At 31.0% G+C, this 26,378-nt stretch overlaps 1 protein-coding gene and 1 long non-coding RNA gene across 8 annotated transcripts in view; both read left to right on the forward strand.

Annotated features, from left to right (window-relative positions):
• The first annotated feature begins 2,176 nt into the window (after positions 1–2,176).
• lilli (AF4/FMR2 family member lilliputian) overlaps positions 2,177–26,378 on the forward strand; it is a 65,762-nt gene continuing 41,560 nt past the window's right edge. For 5 of the 7 annotated variants that reach the window (XR_013007680.1, XR_013007681.1, XR_013007682.1 and 2 more), the window contains exon 1: positions 2,177–2,514. Coding sequence is in view for 4 of the 7 variants with exons in the window: in XM_076417678.1 (XP_076273793.1) it covers positions 2,465–2,514 (50 nt within the window). In the remaining 3 variants the exon portion in view is untranslated. Of the gene's footprint in view, positions 2,515–22,128; positions 22,384–26,378 lie in introns of those variants that run through there. The other 2 variants (XM_076417679.1, XM_076417681.1) reach the window with 2 other exon arrangements.
• Positions 24,126–24,676, forward strand: LOC143204827 (uncharacterized). Its single transcript, XR_013007683.1, has 2 exons — positions 24,126–24,297; positions 24,364–24,676. It is a non-coding gene; the product is annotated as an uncharacterized LOC143204827 (long non-coding RNA).

Consider the following 26,378-nt stretch of genomic DNA (forward strand, 5'->3'; position numbering starts at 1 on the left):
AATTTGCCATTAATTTCACATATATCCTTAAACATTACTCACTAAAATTTAAAATAATTTCTTATATCTCTAAAAAATGCACTGTTAATTGTTAAAAAAAAAAACACTGAAGCAATATTAAAAAAATTGTTACATCAAAAAAGTGCAAAATCCAACAAGGAAAATGATCCCAGTAACCCGGCTGGGTAAGACCGGATAGCTTCTGGGATGATTTCTAAGTTGGTGCTCTTGCTCGCCAGTGGGTAGGCTTAATGTGGAGGACCATGGTTCGAAGCCCACGTTAAAACTGTAGGTCCAGTCCAGATAAACCTTTAGTTGGTAAAAGGAGACTAAAATGTATATAAAAAATCATTTAAATTTACTACTTAAGTTTTAACACTAATCGAGATCTTTAATTTAACATCGAACATGTATTTAAAAATTAACTTAAATTCATTGCTTATTTGAATTATTAAAGTTTTAGAAATCATTTAACATGTACCATTAAATAAACTAGAAAATCGACCACATATTTTCATTATTATACTATTTTTTATATATCATGGAAATTTCTTGAATTCACTATCTATAATTATCAAAAATTCAAGTGAATATATATATTTTTAAAAAAATTCATTTGAATTGTATGGAAAACAATTCATAGCCTACTATATAAACTATAAGATAACTGATTTATTTCTAATGTTATGATAATATCTTTTTAAATCTTTTATCGCTTCTAAAATTTAGGATATCTGATATGTTTATTATTGTAGTATTCCAAATTCAGTCTATTATTGAGCTTGACAGATGTCCGCACTCAAAAAAACTCTCAGAAAATATGGTAGTATGTAAGTATAAATCTTATCTCGATTATTTCATAGTATGCGCCTAAACAAACAATTTACATTTCTTTATTATTTCATGAAAATCAATAAATTTAGAATTGTTAAAAAAAGATAACGTAACGATTACACTATTTACTCCATTAGCTTATCGGTTATCAGCGTGCAAAGGAACATATATAATACCTGAACGCCTTGTTGATAAAACAATAAAAGTCCTATTATTTTGTGCGGTTATTAACATTTTCCCAAAAGATAAAATTCTGTTTTGTACGAATAAGCGTGCGAGTCAATTCGTCTGATAGAAAAAACAACAAAAGAAAATTATCAACGATCGATCAAGCTTATTCTATGGGAATGCGATAAATTAGTATAGATAGTAAACTGGTAAAGAAAAACAGCAGGACTCAGTTTATGAGGGTGGACATGGAGGGATGTGAAAAGATCTTTGAAGTTTCTCCTTTCGTGAAATCAGCCTTAATTGTGAGTTAATTTCGTTTTTGACCACATAAAAAAGAAAGAATAATGTGAATGAATTGGTTTTGAACCAAGAGTGAATTCCTTTAGTTGTGAGTCTTATTGCGCTGCAATCTCTTCAATCAATAATTAAATTTGGAAGTTTGCACTGTGTTGCACTGGAAAAAAGTCGGAGTAATACAGTTTTTATATAGGGATAAAACATATAATACATGACAATAAAATAAATTTGTCATAAAGTAATGATATAAAACAGAAAAAACACTTGAATATAAGGGATGTGGTCTTGAGATTAGGAATAAATTCCTCTTATTACACTGGAAAAGTGTCATAGAAGAGATATATAGTTTTTATATGAGGATAAAACATATCATTCATGTTAATCAAGTACCATGGAGTAATGGTATAAAACAGAAATAAACAGGTATACACTTGAGGTTAGGAGTAAATTCCTCTTATTGCACTGGAAAATAGTCACAGAAGAGATATACAGCTTTTACATAGTGGTAAAACATATAATTCATGTTAATCAAGCAAATTTGTCACATGGAGATGATGTGAAACAGAAAAATTTAGTATACGCGAGTAAATTCGTCTTGACTTTAGACCAGATTCGTTTCAAATTATCGGAGAACGACCATAGGCACCCGGGAACGGTAAAAGTGTCTTATCACGCCGCGAACAATGTCAAACGCGCTGCCAGAGACGAGGAAAGTATTCGAAATTGAAAAAAAACACGCGAATCGAAAGCAAAACCAATTCAGTTCCGTCAATAGTCCTCCGCCGCGTCAAACGACGACCACGACGGTGACCATCGGCGATCGACGGCGAATTCCTTCGGCCGCAAGAAATCGGAACTAGGTGAGCGGCCCGTCACTCGCGCGCCAGACACCGACGCCGCTCCGTACGCCAAGTATCGCCCGGTTCCATCTCGATCTCCGGGTACCAGCAGTACCCTCCTAGGTGCGAGGACCATTGCGGTGTGCCGTTCGTTGTTCTTGCGATAGGTCTGGTGGAGATTTGTTTACGGCGATGACCTTGACGGCGTGAGTGTTTTTGCCAGTGCGATTTTTTCGATACGCCCTCGTGGAGAGATGCGTAGACGACCGACAGTGTTGATCAGGAGATAATTCGGTGGTGCGAGTGAGAGGAGAGTCGCGAACATGTTAAGGACGTTCGACAGGAATCCCCTGCTCAAAGAGAACAAATGCAGGTAAGACCAGTCCTTAACCTCGTTAAGACTCGGCGGATTTTCGGAAGGTCATCCACCCAAAGCGGTACCCTGGAACACCGGACGTCGCCTATACGTATTATCGTTCGCCATGAGTAGTGAGACATCCCTCAACTGCCCCCAAAGGGGAAGTAAATCAACCGGAAGGCGTCCAGTGCATTCGTTCTCGATCAAACCTTGTGAACTAGACTGTTTCCTTGCTATATGCATTACTAGAAAACAAAACTGGAGGAGGGACATGCATTTCTAAAGTTAAATCAAAGTTTTCCATGTACTAATTAAGTCAATTCATTTACGGAACATAAAAGAGCAACATCAAACAATATTTATGGAATGTTCATTCAAGAATTTCTTTAAGGAAAAAGCGGAATAACTCGTGATAAATTTATTTGAACTAAAAAAAAACCACATTCTCTTTGTTAGTTAATAAGTTTATCTCATAATTTAGGAAATTTTTTTAAATTTTCAATAGCAACGACAAGTATGCAATTTTGGTGCTATTTACACTAGGTATAACCTTAAATTTAAACATGATTGAAACAAAACCTTCTTTCTGTCACTAGAAGGATCTCGTTTTTGATCATTCGATCATTTTTAAGAAATGAAAAACTGCATTTTTGGAGGAAAATTGATTGAAATGTTGAAAAAGTCCTTAGTCCAATCAGACTTTTTATAAACGCTCCTTTTGCCTGACCTGCTGATGATACTATCTTCGTCTTGATCAACCCTAGTAAGTTGAGAATATTGTATAATTGTCTACACTACTAAATAACAAAACGGACGGAGTTACGTGGGTTTCTAAAGTTAAATAAAATTATTTTATGTCCTGATTATGTCAATTCATACACAGAGTGTAAACGAACAATATTCAAATAATATTTATGGAATGTTAATTCAAGAATGTCTTTAAGAAAAGGCGGAATAACTTGCAATGAATGTATATGAAATAAATAGAACATATTCTGTTTGTTGGTTGATAAGTTTATCTTACAATTAAATAAAAAGGTTTAAATGTTGAATTGCAACGAAAAGTATGCAATTTTGGTGCTATTTTCACTACGTATCATATAACCTACAAATTAAATATTATCGAAGATAAACCTTCCCATCGTCAATACTTGACAATACTCATTTTTAATCATTCGATCATTTTTAAAAAATCAAAAATAGCATTTTTGATGAAAAAGCGTTTAAGCTGGCTCAGTCCAACGAGGATATATCTGACTACCGGCTATTTGCGAACCTCAAATCTTCAGAGAGAGGTTTGGCTCAAAGGAGGATGTTGAAGCCCTGCTTTATAAGCTCTAAAAAGGTATTAAGATTAACTTAACTAAAGCTACGGTTATATTAGCTACTGTCAAAATGTGTTAAGCTTTCCTCTGATTGTTTTTAATCTTTTAATCAAAACGTTCAAATCCATTTAGTGTTGTTTAGTGCACAGCTGAGACTATAACAATCAATATACAGTACATGTCAATTCTGACTAAAACGTATCTAACCTAAATTATCATAATATTAGGTATCTCTAGACAACATAACCTTGAAATACTAGGGATTTTTAATTATATTTATACTTTCTCTTGCGATAATGTCGAGTTTTAAGCCATATGAATAAAAAGATGAGAAAATGTGATCGCTAGTTAATGCTTGTTAGGGCGTTCATTATTTACGCGTTCTTTTCAGTTGGACAGGGAAGTTTGTGGCACAAAAATCGTCAAAAATACCTTATGTAATTAATGAAGTAAGATATAAAAAGACGTATATAGATTTGTATTTACACTGTAAGACTTTATGAGTAAAGGGATGGCGATATACTTTTTTAGATTAAAAGTTTCTAAGGGGTTATAGTTTCTTATAATTAACGCACCAAATTTTTACAGTTTTCGTTTATTTTGACAAAAATAGTAATCTAAATAAAGTAAAAAAACAAAGATAACGTTATAAAATATAATTTATTTTAACATTATAGTACAATTAATTAAATGTATCACAATAGTTGTTAGGTTTTATTGTATTTACGTTGACATATGACAATGGTGTCGACCAGTACCAACACAAATCGAATTTTATAGACCACTTAGGTTAGATGTTCGGGCGCATCAGACTTCATTGTGTCTCTTTTTAACTAGAATAATGCTAATAAGTAAAATGAGAAAGAAAAATGCTCGGAGTTTAAAAGGGATTTTACGTTTTTATAAACTGAATTTGGCAATACGGTCGACAATGTTGATGACGTGCATTAGCTATTTTAATGGAAGGACTATATATTAACTGATACTGATAATTAACGAGCTGTTCCACATTAATTAGTATCCTAATTTTTGACAAATATCTCTCGAACATCCGTTAACGGGAAGGTCACTAGTCAATTCGACAAGAGTCTAGTTCTGGAGAGTCCCCGCATGCGAACAAGTGTTTGAGTTTACAACGCTGTCAGTTGTTAAAATGTATACGTATATTTGAGGAATATAATATAAATAGAACAAATTATATATCTCTGGTTAGAACATACACGTACATATACACATTCGTAGCTGTATTATTTTAATATTTCATATTGTCCTTCATTTATTATGATTTACGTAAAATCTTCTCTATTAGTGGCTTATATAACACACATCATATAGTTTTGATCTCATTTACCCATGCTTCAATATTCGTAACGTCACTTTTATGTGTAGTATCTGTGGAATTCAAGGTTAACTAAGAACTAAATTAGCTCGGGTTTTGAATTTTAGCAGCTAGTTCAGCTACAATCATTTTTTATCTGATTTTAATAACATTCACTTCTCACTCTTATGAATTTCTGATCGGTTACGCTCAAATTTAGAAAGAGTGATATTTTTCCCAAAATAAAAACCCCTACCTTAAAAATCTTTAAGCGAGCCAAACTTAAGTGTTTCTTGTTCAATTTTAATGCTGTATATTGACTATACAAGCTGTGATTCTGATGAGATATACTCACATAGAGGACATATATTTATCTGTACTTTTACTTTCGCAGGATCAACTACGCTTAACATATAAAGAATTTGGTACAGAAATGATTCCAATTTGCAAATTTATAATAAAAATTGAATGGATACGCACCTGGATGGAATGTCCTCATATGTCTGTTCAGATTGAAAGTGTTGTAATAGTTTTTTTGGCAATATTCAAAAATCGATGATGTATCCGTTGTAATCCTTCCATAATTCAATCTCTCTCGAATGCTTTTAAATGGCAACGTCGCATAATCAGGAGGAAACTATCGAAATAATACCTAACTAGGGCGGCTGGGATTCTCCAGAAATAACCACCACTGTCAATTCATCTTGACTAAGCATTGTGGACGTATTTTCCAGTTAGTTGTTTTCAGAACATAACCTGTAATATGTTGACAAACGGGAAGTTCGCAAGTCAATTCGTACGAACGAACTCCCGCAAAGCCTTCGGGTTCAGTCGGATTTACTCGCCGCCGGCGACGAACAGGTGCGGATGGTCGGATGGATACAGCGAGTTTCCAGAATGGGAGGTCGCACACGTTCCGACCGATAATCGGGGTGCAAAGTCTGAAAGGTTACGCAACGGCCGCGGCGCCGTTTTTCATTCTTCGCGTGAAAAGCTGAAATTAAAGTAAACTATCCGAAAGAAAACGCCGATCTGCGGTCAATTTTAATTACGGCAAAATGTGAAAGTTGTTTGGTAGAACGGAATCGGCGGCCACAGTGCGTCGATCTTTGTGTAAAATGTTTCAAAGCGCGTCGGGCGCGTTCGGGAACGAATAGCCGAAGACAATGCGCGATTTACCGCGTCCGACAGATGCGGAGTCGTTAACAGATGTCGGCCGATGTGAGGAGAGTCGGAATTTTCGAATTACGATACGCCCGGGAGCAGGTCAAGAGGAATTCACCTGCGTCCCATCCTTTCATCTCCTCTTGTATTGTTAAGCACGCAAATATTGTGATTTCCATCGTTTATCTCTAATGATAATCCAATTAAATCCATAAACAGTCGAAATATGAATTTGCCATCAAGACGAATTTATATGCATCCATTTCCATTATGTTTTTTATCGTTTTATATGCGCAGTTTTCTGATTTTCCTTAATGTGTCCCTAAAAGTAATCTAAAGAGCAAACTAATAAATGTTTAAAACTTTATTATATATCGTATTTAGCCGAATTTACCTCTATGTAATTTCCTATATATGCTATAGTACATGTATGTTCAAGTGTTACACATTATAGATGTTAATGACGCGATGGGAGGTGGAATTTTTGGATTATTTTCAGCACAAGACAATAATCAAGGCGAATTTACTTCTGCCCCATTCTGGATTCCTATTATCCTATTATCCTTATATCATAAAACATATAATTATTTGATAAAAGAATGAAACCAGAACACAAATTGTTCCAGCAAAATCCAGCTTATTCCCCAGATTCAGCTCCCTCTAACTTCTTCTTCTTCATCGTTCGAGACGAATTTGTAAGTACCCTGCCTTGTACAGCAGAATTTTATGGTTTTCGACAATATATCATCCCAAAATGCAATATGAACTATTGCAGCCCTTTTTTTATCAACTGAAAATCTTTATCTGAAGAAAACTTAATGGCTAAATCAAAAAAAGAAAAAAAATGCGATGATGATGAATTCGAATCAAATCTTGAGTCAGGATTACTGAATTATTTTAGATTGATTTCGAGATAATAGAAAAAACACTTCATTTTTCTCAAGATGCCAAACCTATCAACACTTTTAATAATAATGTTACTTAATTGGCGCCTTTTGTAGTGTTATTGAACTTCTTTGAGGTAGATGAACTACCAGGAAATGTTCGATACTAGTTTTTTTTTCGTTTGTTCTTGAATCAAGAGGCACATTTGCTAACTTCTCATACAACATATATATGTATAAATATTTCGGTTCAAGGTTTTATTTTAAATTTATCTTTCAATGCAATTTTTCTTGTAATCTACATTGTTTTCAATAACCTGTGATATGGACAAAGTGCCAATTTTTTTTACCTCTCGGATATAGATAAAACTCTCAAGATATATGTATTTTGGTGCGAAAATAACGTAAATTCATGTTAAATTGCTTTTGAATTGTTACTTTTTGAGACATGTGACATACTTATTTTTTGAAAAAACAATTTTGATTGTACCATTTACAAACTAAAGGTTGTATGAAGCTCATTATACTACCATTGGACTCAGCGTAAAATTCTCTATAATCCCTATAATTTTTATTATCTTGCAATTATTTCCACAGAAATGACAGCAAAAAACTTAAAAATGGTAAAAAATAGCAAATTTTCATGACTATATGTATGGAAAAAGTGCCAATTTTTTTTATCTCTCGGATATAGATAAAACTCTCAAAATATATGTATTTTGGTGCGAAAATAACGTAAATTCGTGTTAAATTGCTTTTGAACTGTTACTTTTTGAGATATGTGACATACTGATTTTTTGAAAAAACAATTTTGATTGTACAATTTAAAAACTAAAGGTTGTATGAAGCTCATTATACTACCATTGGACTCAGCGTAAAATTCTCTATAATCCCTATAATTTTTATTATCTTGCAATTATTTCCACAGAAATGACAGCAAAAAACTTGAAAATGGTAAAAAATCGCAAATTTTCATGACTATATGTATGGAAAAAGTGCCAATTTTTTTTATCTCTCGGATATAGATAAAACTCTCAAAATATATGTATTTTGGTGCGACAATAACGTAAATTTGTGTTAAATTGCTTTTGAACTGTTACTTTTTGAGATATGTGACATACTGATTTTTTGAAAAAACAATTTTGATTGTACAATTTAAAAACTAAAGGTTGTATGAAGCTCATTATACTACCATTGGACTCAGCGTAAAATTCTCTATAATCCCTATAATTTTTATTATCTTGCAATTATTTCAACAGAAATGACAGCAAAAAACTTAAAAATGGTAAAAAATAGCAAATTTTCATGACTATATGTATGGAAAAAGTGTCAATTTTTTTTATCTCTCGGATATAGATAAAACTCTCAAAATATATGTATTTTGGTGCGAAAATAACGTAAATTCGTGTTAAATTGCTTTTGAACTGTTACTTTTTGAGATATGTGACATACTGATTTTTTGAAAAAACAATTTTGATTGTACAATTTAAAAACTAAAGGTTGTATGAAGCTCATTATACTACCATTGGACTCAGCGTAAAATTCTCTATAATCCCTATAATTTTTATTATCTTGCAATTATTTCAACAGAAATGACAGCAAAAAACTTAAAAATGGTAAAAAATCGCAAATTTTCATGACTATATGTATGGAAAAAGTGCCAATTTTTTTTACCTCTCGGATATAGATAAAACTCTCAAAATATATGTATTTTGGTGCGAAAATAACGTAAATTCGTGTTAAATTGCTTTTGAACTGTTACTTTTTGAGATATGTGACATACTGATTTTTTGAAAAAACAATTTTGATTGTACAATTTAAAAACTAAAGGTTGTATGAAGCTCATTATACTACCATTGGACTCAGCGTAAAATTCTCTATAATCCCTATAATTTTTATTATCTTGCAATTATTTCAACAGAAATGACAGCAAAAAACTTAAAAATGGTAAAAAATCGCAAATTTTCATGACTATATGTATGGAAAAAGTGCCAATTTTTTTTACCTCTCGGATATAGATAAAACTCTCAAAATATATGTATTTTGGTGCGAAAATAACGTAAATTCGTGTTAAATTGCTTTTGAACTGTTACTTTTTGAGATATGTGACATACTGATTTTTTGAAAAAACAATTTTGATTGTACAATTTAAAAACTAAAGGTTGTATGAAGCTCATTATACTACCATTGGACTCAGCGTAAAATTCTCTATAATCCCTATAATTTTTATTATCTTGCAATTATTTCAACAGAAATGACAGCAAAAAACTTGAAAATGGTAAAAAATCGCAAATTTTCATGACTATATGTATGGAAAAAGTGCCAATTTTTTTTACCTCTCGGATATAGATAAAACTCTCAAAATATATGTATTTTGGTGCGAAAATAACGTAAATTCGTGTTAAATTGCTTTTGAACTGTTACTTTTTGAGATATGTGACATACTGATTTTTTGAAAAAACAATTTTGATTGTACAATTTAAAAACTAAAGGTTGTATGAAGCTCATTATACTACCATTGGACTCAGCGTAAAATTCTCTATAATCCCTATAATTTTTATTATCTTGCAATTATTTCAACAGAAATGACAGCAAAAAACTTGAAAATGGTAAAAAATCGCAAATTTTCATGACTATATGTATGGAAAAAGTGCCAATTTTTTTTACCTCTCGGATATAGATAAAACTCTCAAAATATATGTATTTTGGTGCGAAAATAACGTAAATTCGTGTTAAATTGCTTTTGAACGGTTACTTTCTGAGATATGTGACATACTGATTTTTTGAAAAAACAATTTTGATTGTACCATTTACAAACTAAAGTTTGTATAAAGCTCATTATACTACCATTGGACTCAGCGTAAAATTCTCTATAATCCCTATAATTTTTATTATCTTGCAATTATTTCAACAGAAATGACAGCAAAAAACTTGAAAATGGTAAAAAATCGCAAATTTTCATGACTATATGTATGGAAAAAGTGTCAATTTTTTTTACCTCTCGGATATAGATAAAACTCTCAAAATATATGTATTTTGCTGCGAAAATAACGTAAATTCGTGTTAAATTGCTTTTGAACGGTTACTTTTTGAGATATGTGACATACTGATTTTTTGAAAAAACAATTTTGATTGTACCATTTACAAACTAAAGTTTGTATAAAGATCATTATACCATCATTCAATTCAGCGTAAAATTCTCTATAATCCCTATAATTTTTATTATCTTGCAATTATTTCAACAGAAATGACAGCAAAAAACTTGAAAATGGTAAAAAATCGCAAATTTTCATGACTATATGTATGGAAAAAGTGCCAATTTTTTTTACCTCTCGGATATAGATAAAACTCTCAAAATATATGTATTTTGGTGCGAAAATAACGTAAATTCGTGTTAAATTGCTTTTGAACTGTTACTTTTTGAGATATGTGACATACTGATTTTTTGAAAAAACAATTTTGATTGTACAATTTAAAAACTAAAGTTTGTATAAAGATCATTATACCACCATTCGATTCAGCGTAAAATTCTCTATAATCCCTATAATTTTTATTATCTTGCAATTATTTCCACAGAAATGACAGCAAAAAACTTGAAAACGGTAAAAAATCGCAAATTTTCATGACTATATGTATGGAAAAAGTGCCAATTTTTTTTACCTCTCGGATATAGATAAAACTCTCAAAATATATGTATTTTGGTGCGAAAATAACGTAAATTCGTGTTAAATTGCTTTTGAACTGTTACTTTTTGAGATATGTGACATACTGATTTTTTGAAAAAACAATTTTGATTGTACAATTTAAAAACTAAAGGTTGTATAAAGCTCATTATACTACCATTGGACTCAGCGTAAAATTCTCTATAATCCCTATAATTTTTATTATCTTGCAATTATTTCAACAGAAATGACAGCAAAAAACTTAAAAATGGTAAAAAGTAGCAAATTTTCATGACTATATGTATGGAAAAAGTGCCAATTTTTTTTACCTCTCGGATATAGATAAAACTCTCAAAATATATGTATTTTGGTGCGAAAATAACGTAAATTCGTGTTAAATTGCTTTTGAACTGTTACTTTTTGAGATATGTGACATACTGATTTTTTGAAAAAACAATTTTGATTGTACAATTTAAAAACTAAAGGTTGTATGAAGCTCATTATACCACCATTCGATTCAGCGTAAAATTCTCTATAATCCCCATAATTTTTATTATCTTGCAATTATTTCCACAGAAATGACAGCAAAAAACTTGAAAACGGTAAAAAATCGCAAATTTTCATGACTATATGTATGGAAAAAGTGCCAATTTTTTTTACCTCTCGGATATAGATAAAACTCTCAAAATATATGTATTTTGGTGCGAAAATAACGTAAATTCGTGTTAAATTGCTTTTGAACTGTTACTTTTTGAGATATGTGACATACTGATTTTTTGAAAAAACAATTTTGATTGTACAATTTAAAAACTAAAGGTTGTATGAAGCTCATTATACTACCATTGGACTCAGCGTAAAATTCTCTATAATCCCTATAATTTTTATTATCTTGCAATTATTTCAACAGAAATGACAGCAAAAAACTTGAAAATGGTAAAAAATCGCAAATTTTCATGACTATATGTATGGAAAAAGTGCCAATTTTTTTTACCTCTCGGATATAGATAAAACTCTCAAAATATATGTATTTTGGTGCGAAAATAACGTAAATTCGTATTAAATTGCTTTTGAACTGTTACTTTTTGAGATATGTGACATACTGATTTTTTGAAAAAACAATTTTGATTGTACCATTTAAAAACTAAAGTTTGTATAAAGATCATTATACCACCATTCGATTCAGCGTAAAATTCTCTATAATCCCCATAATTTTTATTATCTTGCAATTATTTCCACAGAAATGACAGCAAAAAACTTGAAAACGGTAAAAAATCGCAAATTTTCATGACTATATGTATGGAAAAAGTGCCAATTTTTTTTACCTCTCGGATATAGATAAAACTCTCAAAATATATGTATTTTGGTGCGAAAATAACGTAAATTCGTGTTAAATTGCTTTTGAACTGTTACTTTTTGAGATATGTGACATACTGATTTTTTGAAAAAACAATTTTGATTGTACAATTTAAAAACTAAAGTTTGTATGAAGATCATTATACCACCATTCGACTCAGCGTAAAATTCTCTATAATCCCTATAATTTTTATTATCTTGCAATTATTTCCACAGAAATGACAGCAAAAAACTTGAAAACGGTAAAAAATCGCAAATTTTCATGACTATATGTATGGAAAAAGTGCCAATTTTTTTTACCTCTCGGATATAGATAAAACTCTCAAAATATATGTATTTTGGTGCGAAAATAACGTAAATTCGTGTTAAATTGCTTTTGAACTGTTACTTTTTGAGATATGTGACATACTGATTTTTTGACAAAAACAATTTTGATTGTACCATTTACAAACTAAAGTTTGTATGAAGCTCATTATACTACCATTGGACTCAGCGTAAAATTCTCTATAATCCCTATAATTTTTATTATCTTGCAATTATTTCAACAGAAATGACAGCAAAAAACTTGAAAATGGTAAAAAATCGCAAATTTTCATGACTATATGTATGGAAAAAGTGTCAATTTTTTTTACCTCTCGGATATAGATAAAACTCTCAAAATATATGTATTTTGCTGCGAAAATAACGTAAATTCGTGTTAAATTGCTTTTGAACGGTTACTTTTTGAGATATGTGACATACTGATTTTTTGAAAAAACAATTTTGATTGTACCATTTACAAACTAAAGTTTGTATAAAGATCATTATACCATCATTCAATTCAGCGTAAAATTCTCTATAATCCCTATAATTTTTATTATCTTGCAATTATTTCAACAGAAATGACAGCAAAAAACTTGAAAATGGTAAAAAATCGCAAATTTTCATGACTATATGTATGGAAAAAGTGCCAATTTTTTTTACCTCTCGGATATAGATAAAACTCTCAAAATATATGTATTTTGGTGCGAAAATAACGTAAATTCGTGTTAAATTGCTTTTGAACGGTTACTTTCTGAGATATGTGACATACTGATTTTTTGAAAAAACAATTTTGATTGTACAATTTAAAAACTAAAGGTTGTATGAAGCTCATTATACTACCATTGGACTCAGCGTAAAATTCTCTATAATCCCTATAATTTTTATTATCTTGCAATTATTTCAACAGAAATGACAGCAAAAAACTTGAAAATGGTAAAAAATCGCAAATTTTCATGACTATATGTATGGAAAAAGTGCCAATTTTTTTTACCTCTCGGATATAGATAAAACTCTCAAAATATATGTATTTTGGTGCGAAAATAACATAAATTCGTGTTAAATTGCTTTTGAACTGTTACTTTTTGAGATATGTGACATACTGATTTTTTGAAAAAACAATTTTGATTGTACCATTTAAAAACTAAAGTTTGTATAAAGATCATTATACCACCATTCGATTCAGCGTAAAATTCTCTATAATCCCTATAATTTTTATTATCTTGCAATTATTTCCACAGAAATGACAGCAAAAAACTTGAAAACGGTAAAAAATCGCAAATTTTCATGACTATATGTATGGAAAAAGTGCCAATTTTTTTTACCTCTCGGATATAGATAAAGCTCTCAAAATATATGTATTTTGGTGCGAAAATAACGTAAATTCGTGTTAAATTGCTTTTGAACGGTTACTTTCTGAGATATGTGACATACTGATTTTTTGAAAAAACAATTTTGATTGTACCATTTACAAACTAAAGTTTGTATGAAGATCATTATACTACCATTGGACTCAGCGTAAAATTCTCTATAATCCCTATAATTTTTATTATCTTGCAATTATTTCAACAGAAATGACAGCAAAAAACTTGAAAATGGTAAAAAATCGCAAATTTTCATGACTATATGTATGGAAAAAGTGTCAATTTTTTTTACCTCTCGGATATAGATAAAACTCTCAAAATATATGTATTTTGCTGCGAAAATAACGTAAATTCGTGTTAAATTGCTTTTGAACGGTTACTTTTTGAGATATGTGACATACTGATTTTTTGAAAAAACAATTTTGATTGTACCATTTACAAACTAAAGTTTGTATAAAGATCATTATACCATCATTCAATTCAGCGTAAAATTCTCTATAATCCCTATAATTTTTATTATCTTGCAATTATTTCAACAGAAATGACAGCAAAAAACTTGAAAATGGTAAAAAATCGCAAATTTTCATGACTATATGTATGGAAAAAGTGCCAATTTTTTTTACCTCTCGGATATAGATAAAACTCTCAAAATATATGTATTTTGGTGCGAAAATAACATAAATTCGTGTTAAATTGCTTTTGAACTGTTACTTTTTGAGATATGTGACATACTGATTTTTTGAAAAAACAATTTTGATTGTACAATTTAAAAACTAAAGGTTGTATAAAGATCATTATACCACCATTCGACTCAGCGTAAAATTCTCTATAATCCCTATAATTTTTATTATCTTGCAATTATTTCCACAGAAATGACAGCAAAAAACTTGAAAACGGTAAAAAATCGCAAATTTTCATGACTATATGTATGGAAAAAGTGCCAATTTTTTTTACCTCTCGGATATAGATAAAACTCTCAAAATATATGTATTTTGGTGCGAAAATAACGTAAATTCGTGTTAAATTGCTTTTGAACTGTTACTTTTTGAGATATGTGACATACTGATTTTTTGAAAAAACAATTTTGATTGTACCATTTAAAACCTAAAGTTTGTATAAAGATCATTATACCACCATTGGACTCAGCGTAAAATTCTCTATAATCCCTATAATTTTTATTATCTTGCAATTATTTCCACAGAAATGACAGCAAAAAACTTGAAAACGGTAAAAAATCGCAAATTTTCATGACTATATGTATGGAAAAAGTGCCAATTTTTTTTACCTCTCGGATATAGATAAAACTCTCAAAATATATGTATTTTGGTGCGAAAATAACGTAAATTCGTGTTAAATTGCTTTTGAACTGTTACTTTTTGAGATATGTGACATACTGATTTTTTGACAAAAACAATTTTGATTGTACCATTTACAAACTAAAGTTTGTATAAAGATCATTATACTACCATTGGACTCAGCGTAAAATTCTCTATAATCCCTATAATTTTTATTATCTTGCAATTATTTCAACAGAAATGACAGCAAAAAACTTGAAAATGGTAAAAAATCGCAAATTTTCATGACTATATGTATGGAAAAAGTGTCAATTTTTTTTACCTCTCGGATATAGATAAAACTCTCAAAATATATGTATTTTGCTGCGAAAATAACGTAAATTCGTGTTAAATTGCTTTTGAACGGTTACTTTTTGAGATATGTGACATACTGATTTTTTGAAAAAACAATTTTGATTGTACCATTTACAAACTAAAGTTTGTATAAAGATCATTATACCATCATTCAATTCAGCGTAAAATTCTCTATAATCCCTATAATTTTTATTATCTTGCAATTATTTCAACAGAAATGACAGCAAAAAACTTGAAAATGGTAAAAAATCGCAAATTTTCATGACTATATGTATGGAAAAAGTGCCAATTTTTTTTACCTCTCGGATATAGATAAAACTCTCAAAATATATGTATTTTGGTGCGAAAATAACGTAAATTTGTGTTAAATTGCTTTTGAACGGTTACTTTCTGAGATATGTGACATACTGATTTTTTGAAAAAACAATTTTGATTGTACAATTTAAAAACTAAAGGTTGTATGAAGCTCATTATACTACCATTGGACTCAGCGTAAAATTCTCTATAATCCCTATAATTTTTATTATCTTGCAATTATTTCAACAGAAATGACAGCAAAAAACTTGAAAATGGTAAAAAATCGCAAATTTTCATGACTATATGTATGGAAAAAGTGCCAATTTTTTTTACCTCTCGGATATAGATAAAACTCTCAAAATATATGTATTTTGGTGCGAAAATAACGTAAATTCGTGTTAAATTGCTTTTGAACGGTTACTTTCTGAGATATGTGACATACTGATTTTTTGAAAAAACAATTTTGATTGTACCATTTACAAACTAAAGTTTGTATAAAGATCATTATACTACCATTGGACTCAGCGTAAAATTCTCTATAATCCCTATAATTTTTATTATCTTGCAATTATTTCAACAGAAATGACAGCAAAAAACTTGAAAATGGTAAAAAATCGCAAATTTTCATGACTATATGTATGGAAAAAGTGTCAATTTTTTTTACCTCTCGGATATAGATAAAACTCTCAAAATATATGTATTTTGCTGCGAAAATAACGTAAATTCGTGTTAAATTGCTTTTGAACGGTTACTTTTTGAGATATGTGACATACTGATTTTTTGAAAAAACAATTTTGATTGTACCATTTACAAACTAAAGTTTGTATAAAGATCATTATACCATCATTGAATTCAGCGTAAAATTCTCTATAATCCCTAAAATTTTTATTATCTTGCAATTATTTCAACAGAAATGACAGCAAAAAACTTGAAAATGGTAAAAAATCGCAAATTTTCATGACTATATGTATGGAAAAAGTGCCAATTTTTTTTACCTCTCGGATATAGATAAAACTCTCAAAATATATGTATTTTGGTGCGAAAATAACGTAAATTCGTGTTAAATTGCTTTTGAACGGTTACTTTCTGAGATATGTGACATACTGATTTTTTGAAAAAACAATTTTGATTGTACAATTTAAAAACTAAAGGTTGTATGAAGCTCATTATACTACCATTGGACTCAGCGTAAAATTCTCTATAATCCCTATAATTTTTATTATCTTGCAATTATTTCAACAGAAATGACAGCAAAAAACTTGAAAATGGTAAAAAATCGCAAATTTTCATGACTATATGTATGGAAAAAGTGCCAATTTTTTTTACCTCTCGGATATAGATAAAACTCTCAAAATATATGTATTTTGGTGCGAAAATAACGTAAATTCGTGTTAAATTGCTTTTGAACTGTTACTTTCTGAGATATGTGACATACTGATTTTTTGAAAAAACAATTTTGATTGTACCATTTACAAACTAAAGTTTGTATAAAGATCATTATACTACCATTGGACTCAGCGTAAAATTCTCTATAATCCCTATAATTTTTATTATCTTGCAATTATTTCAACAGAAATGACAGCAAAAAACTTGAAAATGGTAAAAAATCGCAAATTTTCATGACTATATGTATGGAAAAAGTGTCAATTTTTTTTACCTCTCGGATATAGATAAAGCTCTCAAAATATATGTATTTTGGTGCGAAAATAACGTAAATTCGTGTTAAATTGCTTTTGAACGGTTACTTTTTGAGATATGTGACATACTGATTTTTTGAAAAAACAATTTTGATTGTACCATTTACAAACTAAAGTTTGTATAAAGATCATTATACCATCATTGAATTCAGCGTAAAATTCTCTATAATCCCTATAATTTTTATTATCTTGCAATTATTTCAACAGAAATGACAGCAAAAAACTTGAAAATGGTAAAAAATCGCAAATTTTCATGACTATATGTATGGAAAAAGTGCCAATTTTTTTTACCTCTCGGATATAGATAAAACTCTCAAAATATATGTATTTTGGTGCGAAAATAACGTAAATTCGTGTTAAATTGCTTTTGAACGGTTACTTTCTGAGATATGTGACATACTGATTTTTTGAAAAAACAATTTTGATTGTACAATTTAAAAACTAAAGGTTGTATGAAGCTCATTATACTACCATTGGACTCAGCGTAAAATTCTCTATAATCCCTATAATTTTTATTATCTTGCAATTATTTCAACAGAAATGACAGCAAAAAACTTGAAAATGGTAAAAAATCGCAAATTTTCATGACTATATGTATGGAAAAAGTGCCAATTTTTTTTACCTCTCGGATATAGATAAAACTCTCAAAATATATGTATTTTGGTGCGAAAATAACGTAAATTCGTGTTAAATTGCTTTTGAACGGTTACTTTCTGAGATATGTGACATACTGATTTTTTGAAAAAACAATTTTGATTGTACAATTTAAAAACTAAAGGTTGTATGAAGCTCATTATACTACCATTGGACTCAGCGTAAAATTCTCTATAATCCCTATAATTTTTATTATCTTGCAATTATTTCAACAGAAATGACAGCAAAAAACTTGAAAATGGTAAAAAATCGCAAATTTTCATGACTATATGTATGGAAAAAGTGCCAATTTTTTTTACCTCTCGGATATAGATAAAACTCTCAAAATATATGTATTTTGGTGCGAAAATAACGTAAATTCGTGTTAAATTGCTTTTGAACGGTTACTTTCTGAGATATGTGACATACTGATTTTTTGAAAAAACAATTTTGATTGTACCATTTACAAACTAAAGTTTGTATAAAGCTCATTATACTACCATTGGACTCAGCGTAAAATTCTCTATAATCCCTATAATTTTTATTATCTTGCAATTATTTCAACAGAAATGACAGCAAAAAACTTGAAAATGGTAAAAAATCGCAAATTTTCATGACTATATGTATGGAAAAAGTGTCAATTTTTTTTACCTCTCGGATATAGATAAAGCTCTCAAAATATATGTATTTTGGTGCGAAAATAACGTAAATTCGTGTTAAATTGCTTTTGAACGGTTACTTTTTGAGATATGTGACATACTGATTTTTTGAAAAAACAATTTTGATTGTACCATTTACAAACTAAAGTTTGTATAAAGATCATTATACCATCATTGAATTCAGCGTAAAATTCTCTATAATCCCTATAATTTTTATTATCTTGCAATTATTTCAACAGAAATGACAGCAAAAAACTTGAAAATGGTAAAAAATCGCAAATTTTCATGACTATATGTATGGAAAAAGTGTCAATTTTTTTTACCTCTCGGATATAGATAAAGCTCTCAAAATATATGTATTTTGGTGCGAAAATAACGTAAATTCGTGTTAAATTGCTTTTGAACGGTTACTTTTTGAGATATGTGACATACTGATTTTTTGAAAAAACAATTTTGATTGTACCATTTACAAACTAAAGTTTGTATAAAGATCATTATACCACCATTGGACTCAGCGTAAAATTCTCTATAATCCCTATAATTTTTATTATCTTGCAATTATTTCAACAGAAATGACAGCAAAAAACTTGAAAATGGTAAAAAATCGCAAATTTTCATGACTATATGTATGGAAAAAGTGCCAATTTTTTTTACCTCTCGGATATAGATAAAACTCTCAAAATATATGTATTTTGGTGCGAAAATAACGTAAATTCGTGTTAAATTGCTTTTGAACTGTTACTTTCTGAGATATGTGACATACTGATTTTTTGAAAAAACAATTTTGATTGTACCATTTAAAAACTAAAGTTTGTATAGAGATCATTATACCACCATTCGATTCAGCGTAAAATTCTCTATAATCCCTATAATTTTTATTATCCTGCCTTTATTTGAGCAGAGATGGCAGCAAAAATTTAAAAATCACAAAAAATTACAAATTTTTATTGGATTTTTGTATTACATTTGTCGTTATATAATTTAAAAATCATAGATTTTATGAAAATTATTATATTAAAATTAATTCAGCGTAAAGTCATTTATAATGCCTGCAATAATCATAAACTTGTGATTATTTCAACAGAAATAAAAATCGCAAAATTTTCACGGCAAAATGGTTTCAAAAAATAAATTAACTTTGAACAACATGAACATATAATTAGTAAGGAAACATAAATTGAATACGTCCAAATACGATTAAAAACGCGGATTACTTGTCACTTAATATTTTTAAGGAATATTTTCTGAATATTCCTTACACAAATTACCTCATTTTATGTCTGTCACTGATAATACGTTAGAAAAACACGCACAAATCTTACTCTAAGATCTTATCGGAATTATATAACAATAACATTAACAAAAATTATTTTCTAATATTTTTTGCTAGTGTTATAACAGTCCGATGCCTGGAGCGTGCGCGTGAACAAATTTGACAACAAAATGTCTCGATACCCGTTCAGCAGTTGTTTTTCCACTGTTAGGAATCATCGATAATAACCATCATTGTTATGTTCCACTTGACAACGAGGTCCGAACCGCCGATTCGGAAAACGCGTCTAGAGTAGGCCAACGTGGCTTAGCGCTGAGCGCTTTCGTCGCGGCCTGCTGGACCGACCTCTAGGCCCACGAGCTCGTTGGCACACGCGGTTGACGTCACGAGGCAATACGCTGCAAGTTCAGGCAGTTCTCGTAAAAAGAGAATGGTTTGGGTTTCGGGGAGCGGGACAAGGGATTAGAAATCCGGCACTGGTGAAAGTGTCCGGGCGGCGTTGTCGTGCCTCGTTTGTTTTCCCAAAAAATTCTAATTTGGTGTATTTGTTATTCCTTCGTTTGCAAGCTTAATGGCATATGCGTGTCGGTAAAATATCGCAAATAGATGACAATTAGCAACAGACAATATCGCAGCAACAATTGCTGCGGATAAATAGAATTTACATCAATTAAAAATAATAATTAATATTGCCCTGATATTCCTCCCATCTTCATACATTGCAAAACCACATAAATAAGAAAGAACTAATCAATATCACATTTTCCTTATTTAGCAAAACTATGGCATTCCTTGGTGGTTTTTACGAAACTTTAGACGTGGCAACGGCGCCGCATCGTCGATATTCCTTCAGAATTCATTAAATTTACTTGTAGTTAGACACTACGGGAAAATGCAAGCGTAATTGAAATTCTTAGCGCATAATAAATCAGCGACAAAACGCGAATCGATTGATTTAAAGTAGGTCGTCCGCCACCCCCTTAAGGTTAACCCAAAGAGTTAAGTTTAATGCCGACATGTCGTAATCGACCTTGGGAAATAGCAGTAAAAACGCCGAAGGCTCTGTTTTTATGTGTGAATTTTTGGCCACGCTCCGGCCAGTATGCCGAGAAAGAAAAAGTTTAACATTTTTTCACGACAAATGCAACACGTAGATGCGTAGATTTGACAACAGCGGAAAATATTCCACAATAAAACTATTCACAAGGATAACTAATGCTTGATATAAATATTTTAAAGGTATCTCTCCTCAACTTCGTTCTGCAGTAATGCATTAAGTTACCATAATTGATTTTTTATCATCAATAACTGCTAAAATTACAACTTTCTTTGTTTCTTTCCTCGGTCAGTTTTTGCCATGATCCGTCGCATTCGTCAATTCATCAGAAACTCGTAAAACAGAATTTGCATAGAGAAAAAATCCCGACCATTTATTTTATTTTAACCAACGTGAATGAAAAGTGTTATATTTACTTTTTATTTACATTCCAATAATAACTGGATGTAAATTAAAAGTCCCAATAAAAAATTTATTATTTTTAACACTCATTTGGCAACGCCGGTAAATTACCTACGTCTGATTCAGAGTAATAAAACCGATTAATTTAGACGTTCTGTCGCTTTTCGGGCCGAGTCGGTTAATGTCTTGACGAAAAATATTTATAACAAAATCTTGTGTTAAAATGAACGTTATTTTTCGCATAAAATATTGTATTTCCATGATATATTATTTGCGTAAAGTCTCAATCTGACAACTACGCAACTTGATCGGTGGCGCCGTCAATATAGGATGTAGAGAACCAACGAATGGAGTCTTACTTGTCAGTTCCATCGTTAATTGTCTTGTATATATTTTTGTTGAACGTTTTGTGTGGATTTTTTAGTTTAGTGTTTTTAAATAAAACATTAATTTACGATATTTTTTATTGCCATGACTGAGGACCAGTCGGTTTAAACATCGAAAAAGTCCCAAAGATGTTGTAAGACTTTGACAATCGGATCCCTGGTCTCGTCCACTTTTACCGAAGGGGAAGACGGTAACCGAGTGAAATCTTTAATGTATGCAATTGTAGTAGTTATAATGCGCCGTGTTGCTTTTCGACACGATAAAAATATGTCATCCAGGATCTGTTTACCGTTTCTTTGTAGTAATTAGAGGTTTTTGTGTTCCTGCCACCGATCCCAGTGACTAAATCAAGTGCGTTTACCTCGATATTCCACGAAAATACGCGGACGTGAGTGTCATGGTGTTTTGATGTAGTATGATTTCGAGGATACCAAAAGAGTTAAATGAAGAAACCACCACGGTAAGTGACCTATAAAACTGATTAGGCTCTAAAACGATCATGATTCGAGTGGACGGACGTATGCCCGAGCTGGTTCACGTCAGCCCGTTTCAGAAGTTTCCAATCGAACTTATCCAGTCATTTGTTGTTGTTTGTGTGAAATTCGTTCAAAAAATCGTCAAACATTCCCGTCACGTCAATGACAAAATAGTATAACATTTTTACAAAAGTGATTCTGCCGATTTTGATCCGGAATAGAGCAAGGGGGCTTCAGTTTCTGTAAGATCGCTGCTTTCCTTCCCCCCTAGCAAAAGTGAAGGTTAAAATGTATAATTTCCTACCCGACAAAAACTAGTAGTTTCTTGTTGCTTGTTTATCAGATTGTTTATGTTATAGCTGGTAAAAGTAGCTTTGATAAGGTTTTATCAAAGTTTTGTTGTTTCAGTATCTGTCGCATATGTTCTTATTAGTTTTTTTCTGTTTTCGCCACAGCTCATTCTAAAAATACAGTTGTATAAGATGCTGAGCGAAAGTTGAAAGTGAATTAATATCATTTTTGAAATACAACGAGCAAAACGTCACGAGAACCATTACCACCGATCTAATGGGACTCAGATGGCGGGTACGCGTCGATTAAGTGTCGAAAATAAAACGGAATTAATCGGGATCAATTAACGAGCTTTATGTAACTCCTTAATGATCCCGCTATCGGGGCGATAGAAGAGCGTGTCAAGCGAATTGGCTGGAAAATGTATTTTTTTCGATGAATTCTCAAGGCAACGACCTCTTTTTCTTTTCGAGACCGTGCATGTCAGAAATCGCGCAAGAAGTGTTGCTTTAGTTGTTGTTCTTTGGATGACACTTGTTCGGTTGACAGTTTTCCTTCTCAGTTTGATTTATATCCAGGCCTAACTAGACTAAAATGTCAAGATAAGTTGACAAAAGACTATGTCACAAGTATGAGTTAAATCATCTGATGCAAAACGTCACGTCTTCTGGACACCTGTCAATACACAACCTTGAAATAATAGTGATTTTGGTGCACCATGTTTATTTCGAAAATGTCATGAGGTTTAGGTCATGATGAATAAACAGTCAAAACAATAAAAAAGTAGTAAATGGTGGCAAAACAATTCGAAGCAATGTTTAATCAACACTAGATATTCTTTTTATCCATATAAAAATATAAAAAACCTTATGTGTTAACTTTTAATGCAGTTCTTTGGTTTGAGGAAATGTGCAGCAGAGGAAGAGAACGAAATTGTGAATGGGGTACAAGGATTATAACAAAATAAGGCGAAAGAACAAAATTAATCAGGCTGGGGGTCATATCATATGAAAAAAACATGATGTTTTTCCAGGTGGTAGTTGTTGTCACAAGAAAAGAGAGAAAATGAATGGGAGAAGTAGCTAAATACTGACTTGATTGAATAAATAAGACACGAGCCTCCAATTTGTTGCAATAAATGCCCAATTTTTTTCATATATATTATTTGTATACTTAATACGTGATTTCAGTATGAAAATTGTTAAACATTATCATTTATAATGTTAATATATATTTCTATCATTGTTTCTATTAATGTTTGCTATATTAAGTTAAATAAACTGGGCTAGGAAAGTTAGAACTAGAATTAAGACAGGAATGAATATTTCCTTTAACATTTTAGGGCTACAACCTGTCTCTGCTTTGATAGAGAGGAAATGTGTAGCATCTATTTTCTTTTGGAATGATAATAATTAACTTTAATGCTCTTTTTTAGTTTGATTTATGTCCATGGTTACCTATTAGTTGCATATTTTGGCTAGCTGAAACAATCAATTCAGTGATTTGTCTTTTTGAATCACAATGGTAGAAAAGTCACCACTGGAATTATGACAGGAAAGAATACATTTCTTAACATCTTAGGGCAAGCACCTGTCTCTACTTTTATAGTAAGCAAATGTGTAGCATCAATTTTTCTTGGAATGATAATGATTCACTTTAATACTCCTTTTTAGTTTGATTTATATCCATGGTTACCTAGATTCAGGTGTATAATTTTGCTAGTCATGTTCACCTGAACCAATAGAATCTGTCTTTTTGAATGGCCGAGCTAGAAAAGTCACCACTGGATTTAAAACAGGGAAGAAGGAATTCCCTTAACACCTTGGGGCAAGGATTTATCTCTGTTATCATGTTGAGGAAATGTGTATTGGTTTTTTCTCTTGGTATATAGTGATTCAGTTTAATACTTTTTAGTTTGATTTATGTTCATTAGTTATCTATATTCAGTTACATATTGTAAAATAAATATATTTAAATGTAGCAATATTACAGCCTTATTATTTGATAGTTATATTTAAATAAAATCTTAGGATTCTATTAAAATATATAAAAAAAATTGCCAGGGAACAACACATTTTTGACATATTAAGCCAATGACATTTACTTTAAGAAATATGTATCAAGTGATATTTGGCCCTTGTAATATTCCTTTCAGAATTGACTTGTATCCATAGCAAACTAGATATAACATATTTTCATTACTTCTAATGTTTAATAAACTATGAAATATATAAGCTTTAAAAATATGTAAATTAAAACCACATTTGATGGATGTTGTATTCAGTTGAACTTATAAAATTCTACAAAAATGTTCAAATTATTGAGAATCCTAGCCAGGGGAAAACACTTTTTTGACGTCTGAAGGCAGTGGCATTTCCCTTGGAATCTGGTAATATGTAACAAATATTGTATCAATTTTTCTGTGCACGACAGTTGTATCCAGAGCCAACTAGATCCTTATTTATTAGTTGCATATTTTTATTAAATATAACTTAAAATATATAATGACATAAATACATTTTGAATGTGTTTGGATAAAGCCTCATGTTACATTTGTTGTTACAGTTGTTACATTCGGTTAAACTCATAGGATTCAGCTTTTCTTGGAATAACAGTTGTCCAGTTACATTGTATGATCCATCTTGTTTCCAGGGCATGCTAGGTTCAACTGCATTTTTTCAATAAGGAACTTTTGAAGTTTTTTCCTGTATATATGTATAATGCTTTTTTCATATATAGTAACATCTAAATGGAGTCTTATCTAGATTTTGGTGGTTTATTTTTTCTATTCAGTGTTTCCTAAGAAGGGTGGTATTTATTTAAATGTAACTTGGGCCAAACTGATTTTTTAAATAAATTCAGCAAAGGTCACCTGTTGATTCATTCGTTTCGCAAAAAATCTTTCAACGACCCCGTTTATTTTCAACCGCAGTTCAAATGTTTTAATAGTCCCATGACCCCTGCCGATCGTCAACTGTTTACATGGCCGTCTTTGATGTATCAAACCGGCTGAAACGTAATTGCGGTCCGTGATTCAGCCGTTCAACATGAACTTTCGTATTTTTATCTCGTTTTTTTCTAATAATTGTTACCGATCCTACCGGTGATTCAGGTAACGAATCGGGGATATATGAAATCCACATAGCGAGTCGTAATTCCCCGAGATGCCTGGCAAAGGAGAAACTATGGGCGAGCAACAGTCAGTCAAGTCTATCGCCGCGAAATTAGAACTAAACGACGCCCTAATAGTTTGCCAGAGTCGGTCCCCCGACGATCCGGAGCGGCGGGGGGATGTGGCGAGGAGCGTTATCGTGAGCCTCCGCTATTTAGGGGGTCGACCTTTACCTGCGTTCTTTGTTGTGGACTTTATTTTTTAATGAGCGAGCGAATACTATGGTTGCTTTAGTTGTAGCGATGGGGAAATCAATACCGGTCGTCGTTTTCTACTCTTGACTGGTAATGGTTTAAAGGCGGGCGAGTTAAATGTCAGGAGGTATTGACGAGAAACAATTTTCTTTCGTGTCCAACGGATAGAAAAACAGAATAGTTTCTCCTGAATGAAAGAAGGACATGTTATTTCACTACAAATGTAACCAACATTGTTTATCACATACTTTTATACGTCTTTACGGCATGTTAATGTAACAAATTTTCATTATCATCAATCCATCATCAGAATGTCTACTTC

The sequence above is a fragment of the Rhynchophorus ferrugineus genome, unplaced genomic scaffold (assembly GCF_030347505.1).
Source record: "Rhynchophorus ferrugineus isolate W39M unplaced genomic scaffold, kcgeb_rfMv2 rfM11, whole genome shotgun sequence".
Taxonomy (NCBI): Eukaryota; Metazoa; Arthropoda; class Insecta; order Coleoptera; family Curculionidae; genus Rhynchophorus; species Rhynchophorus ferrugineus.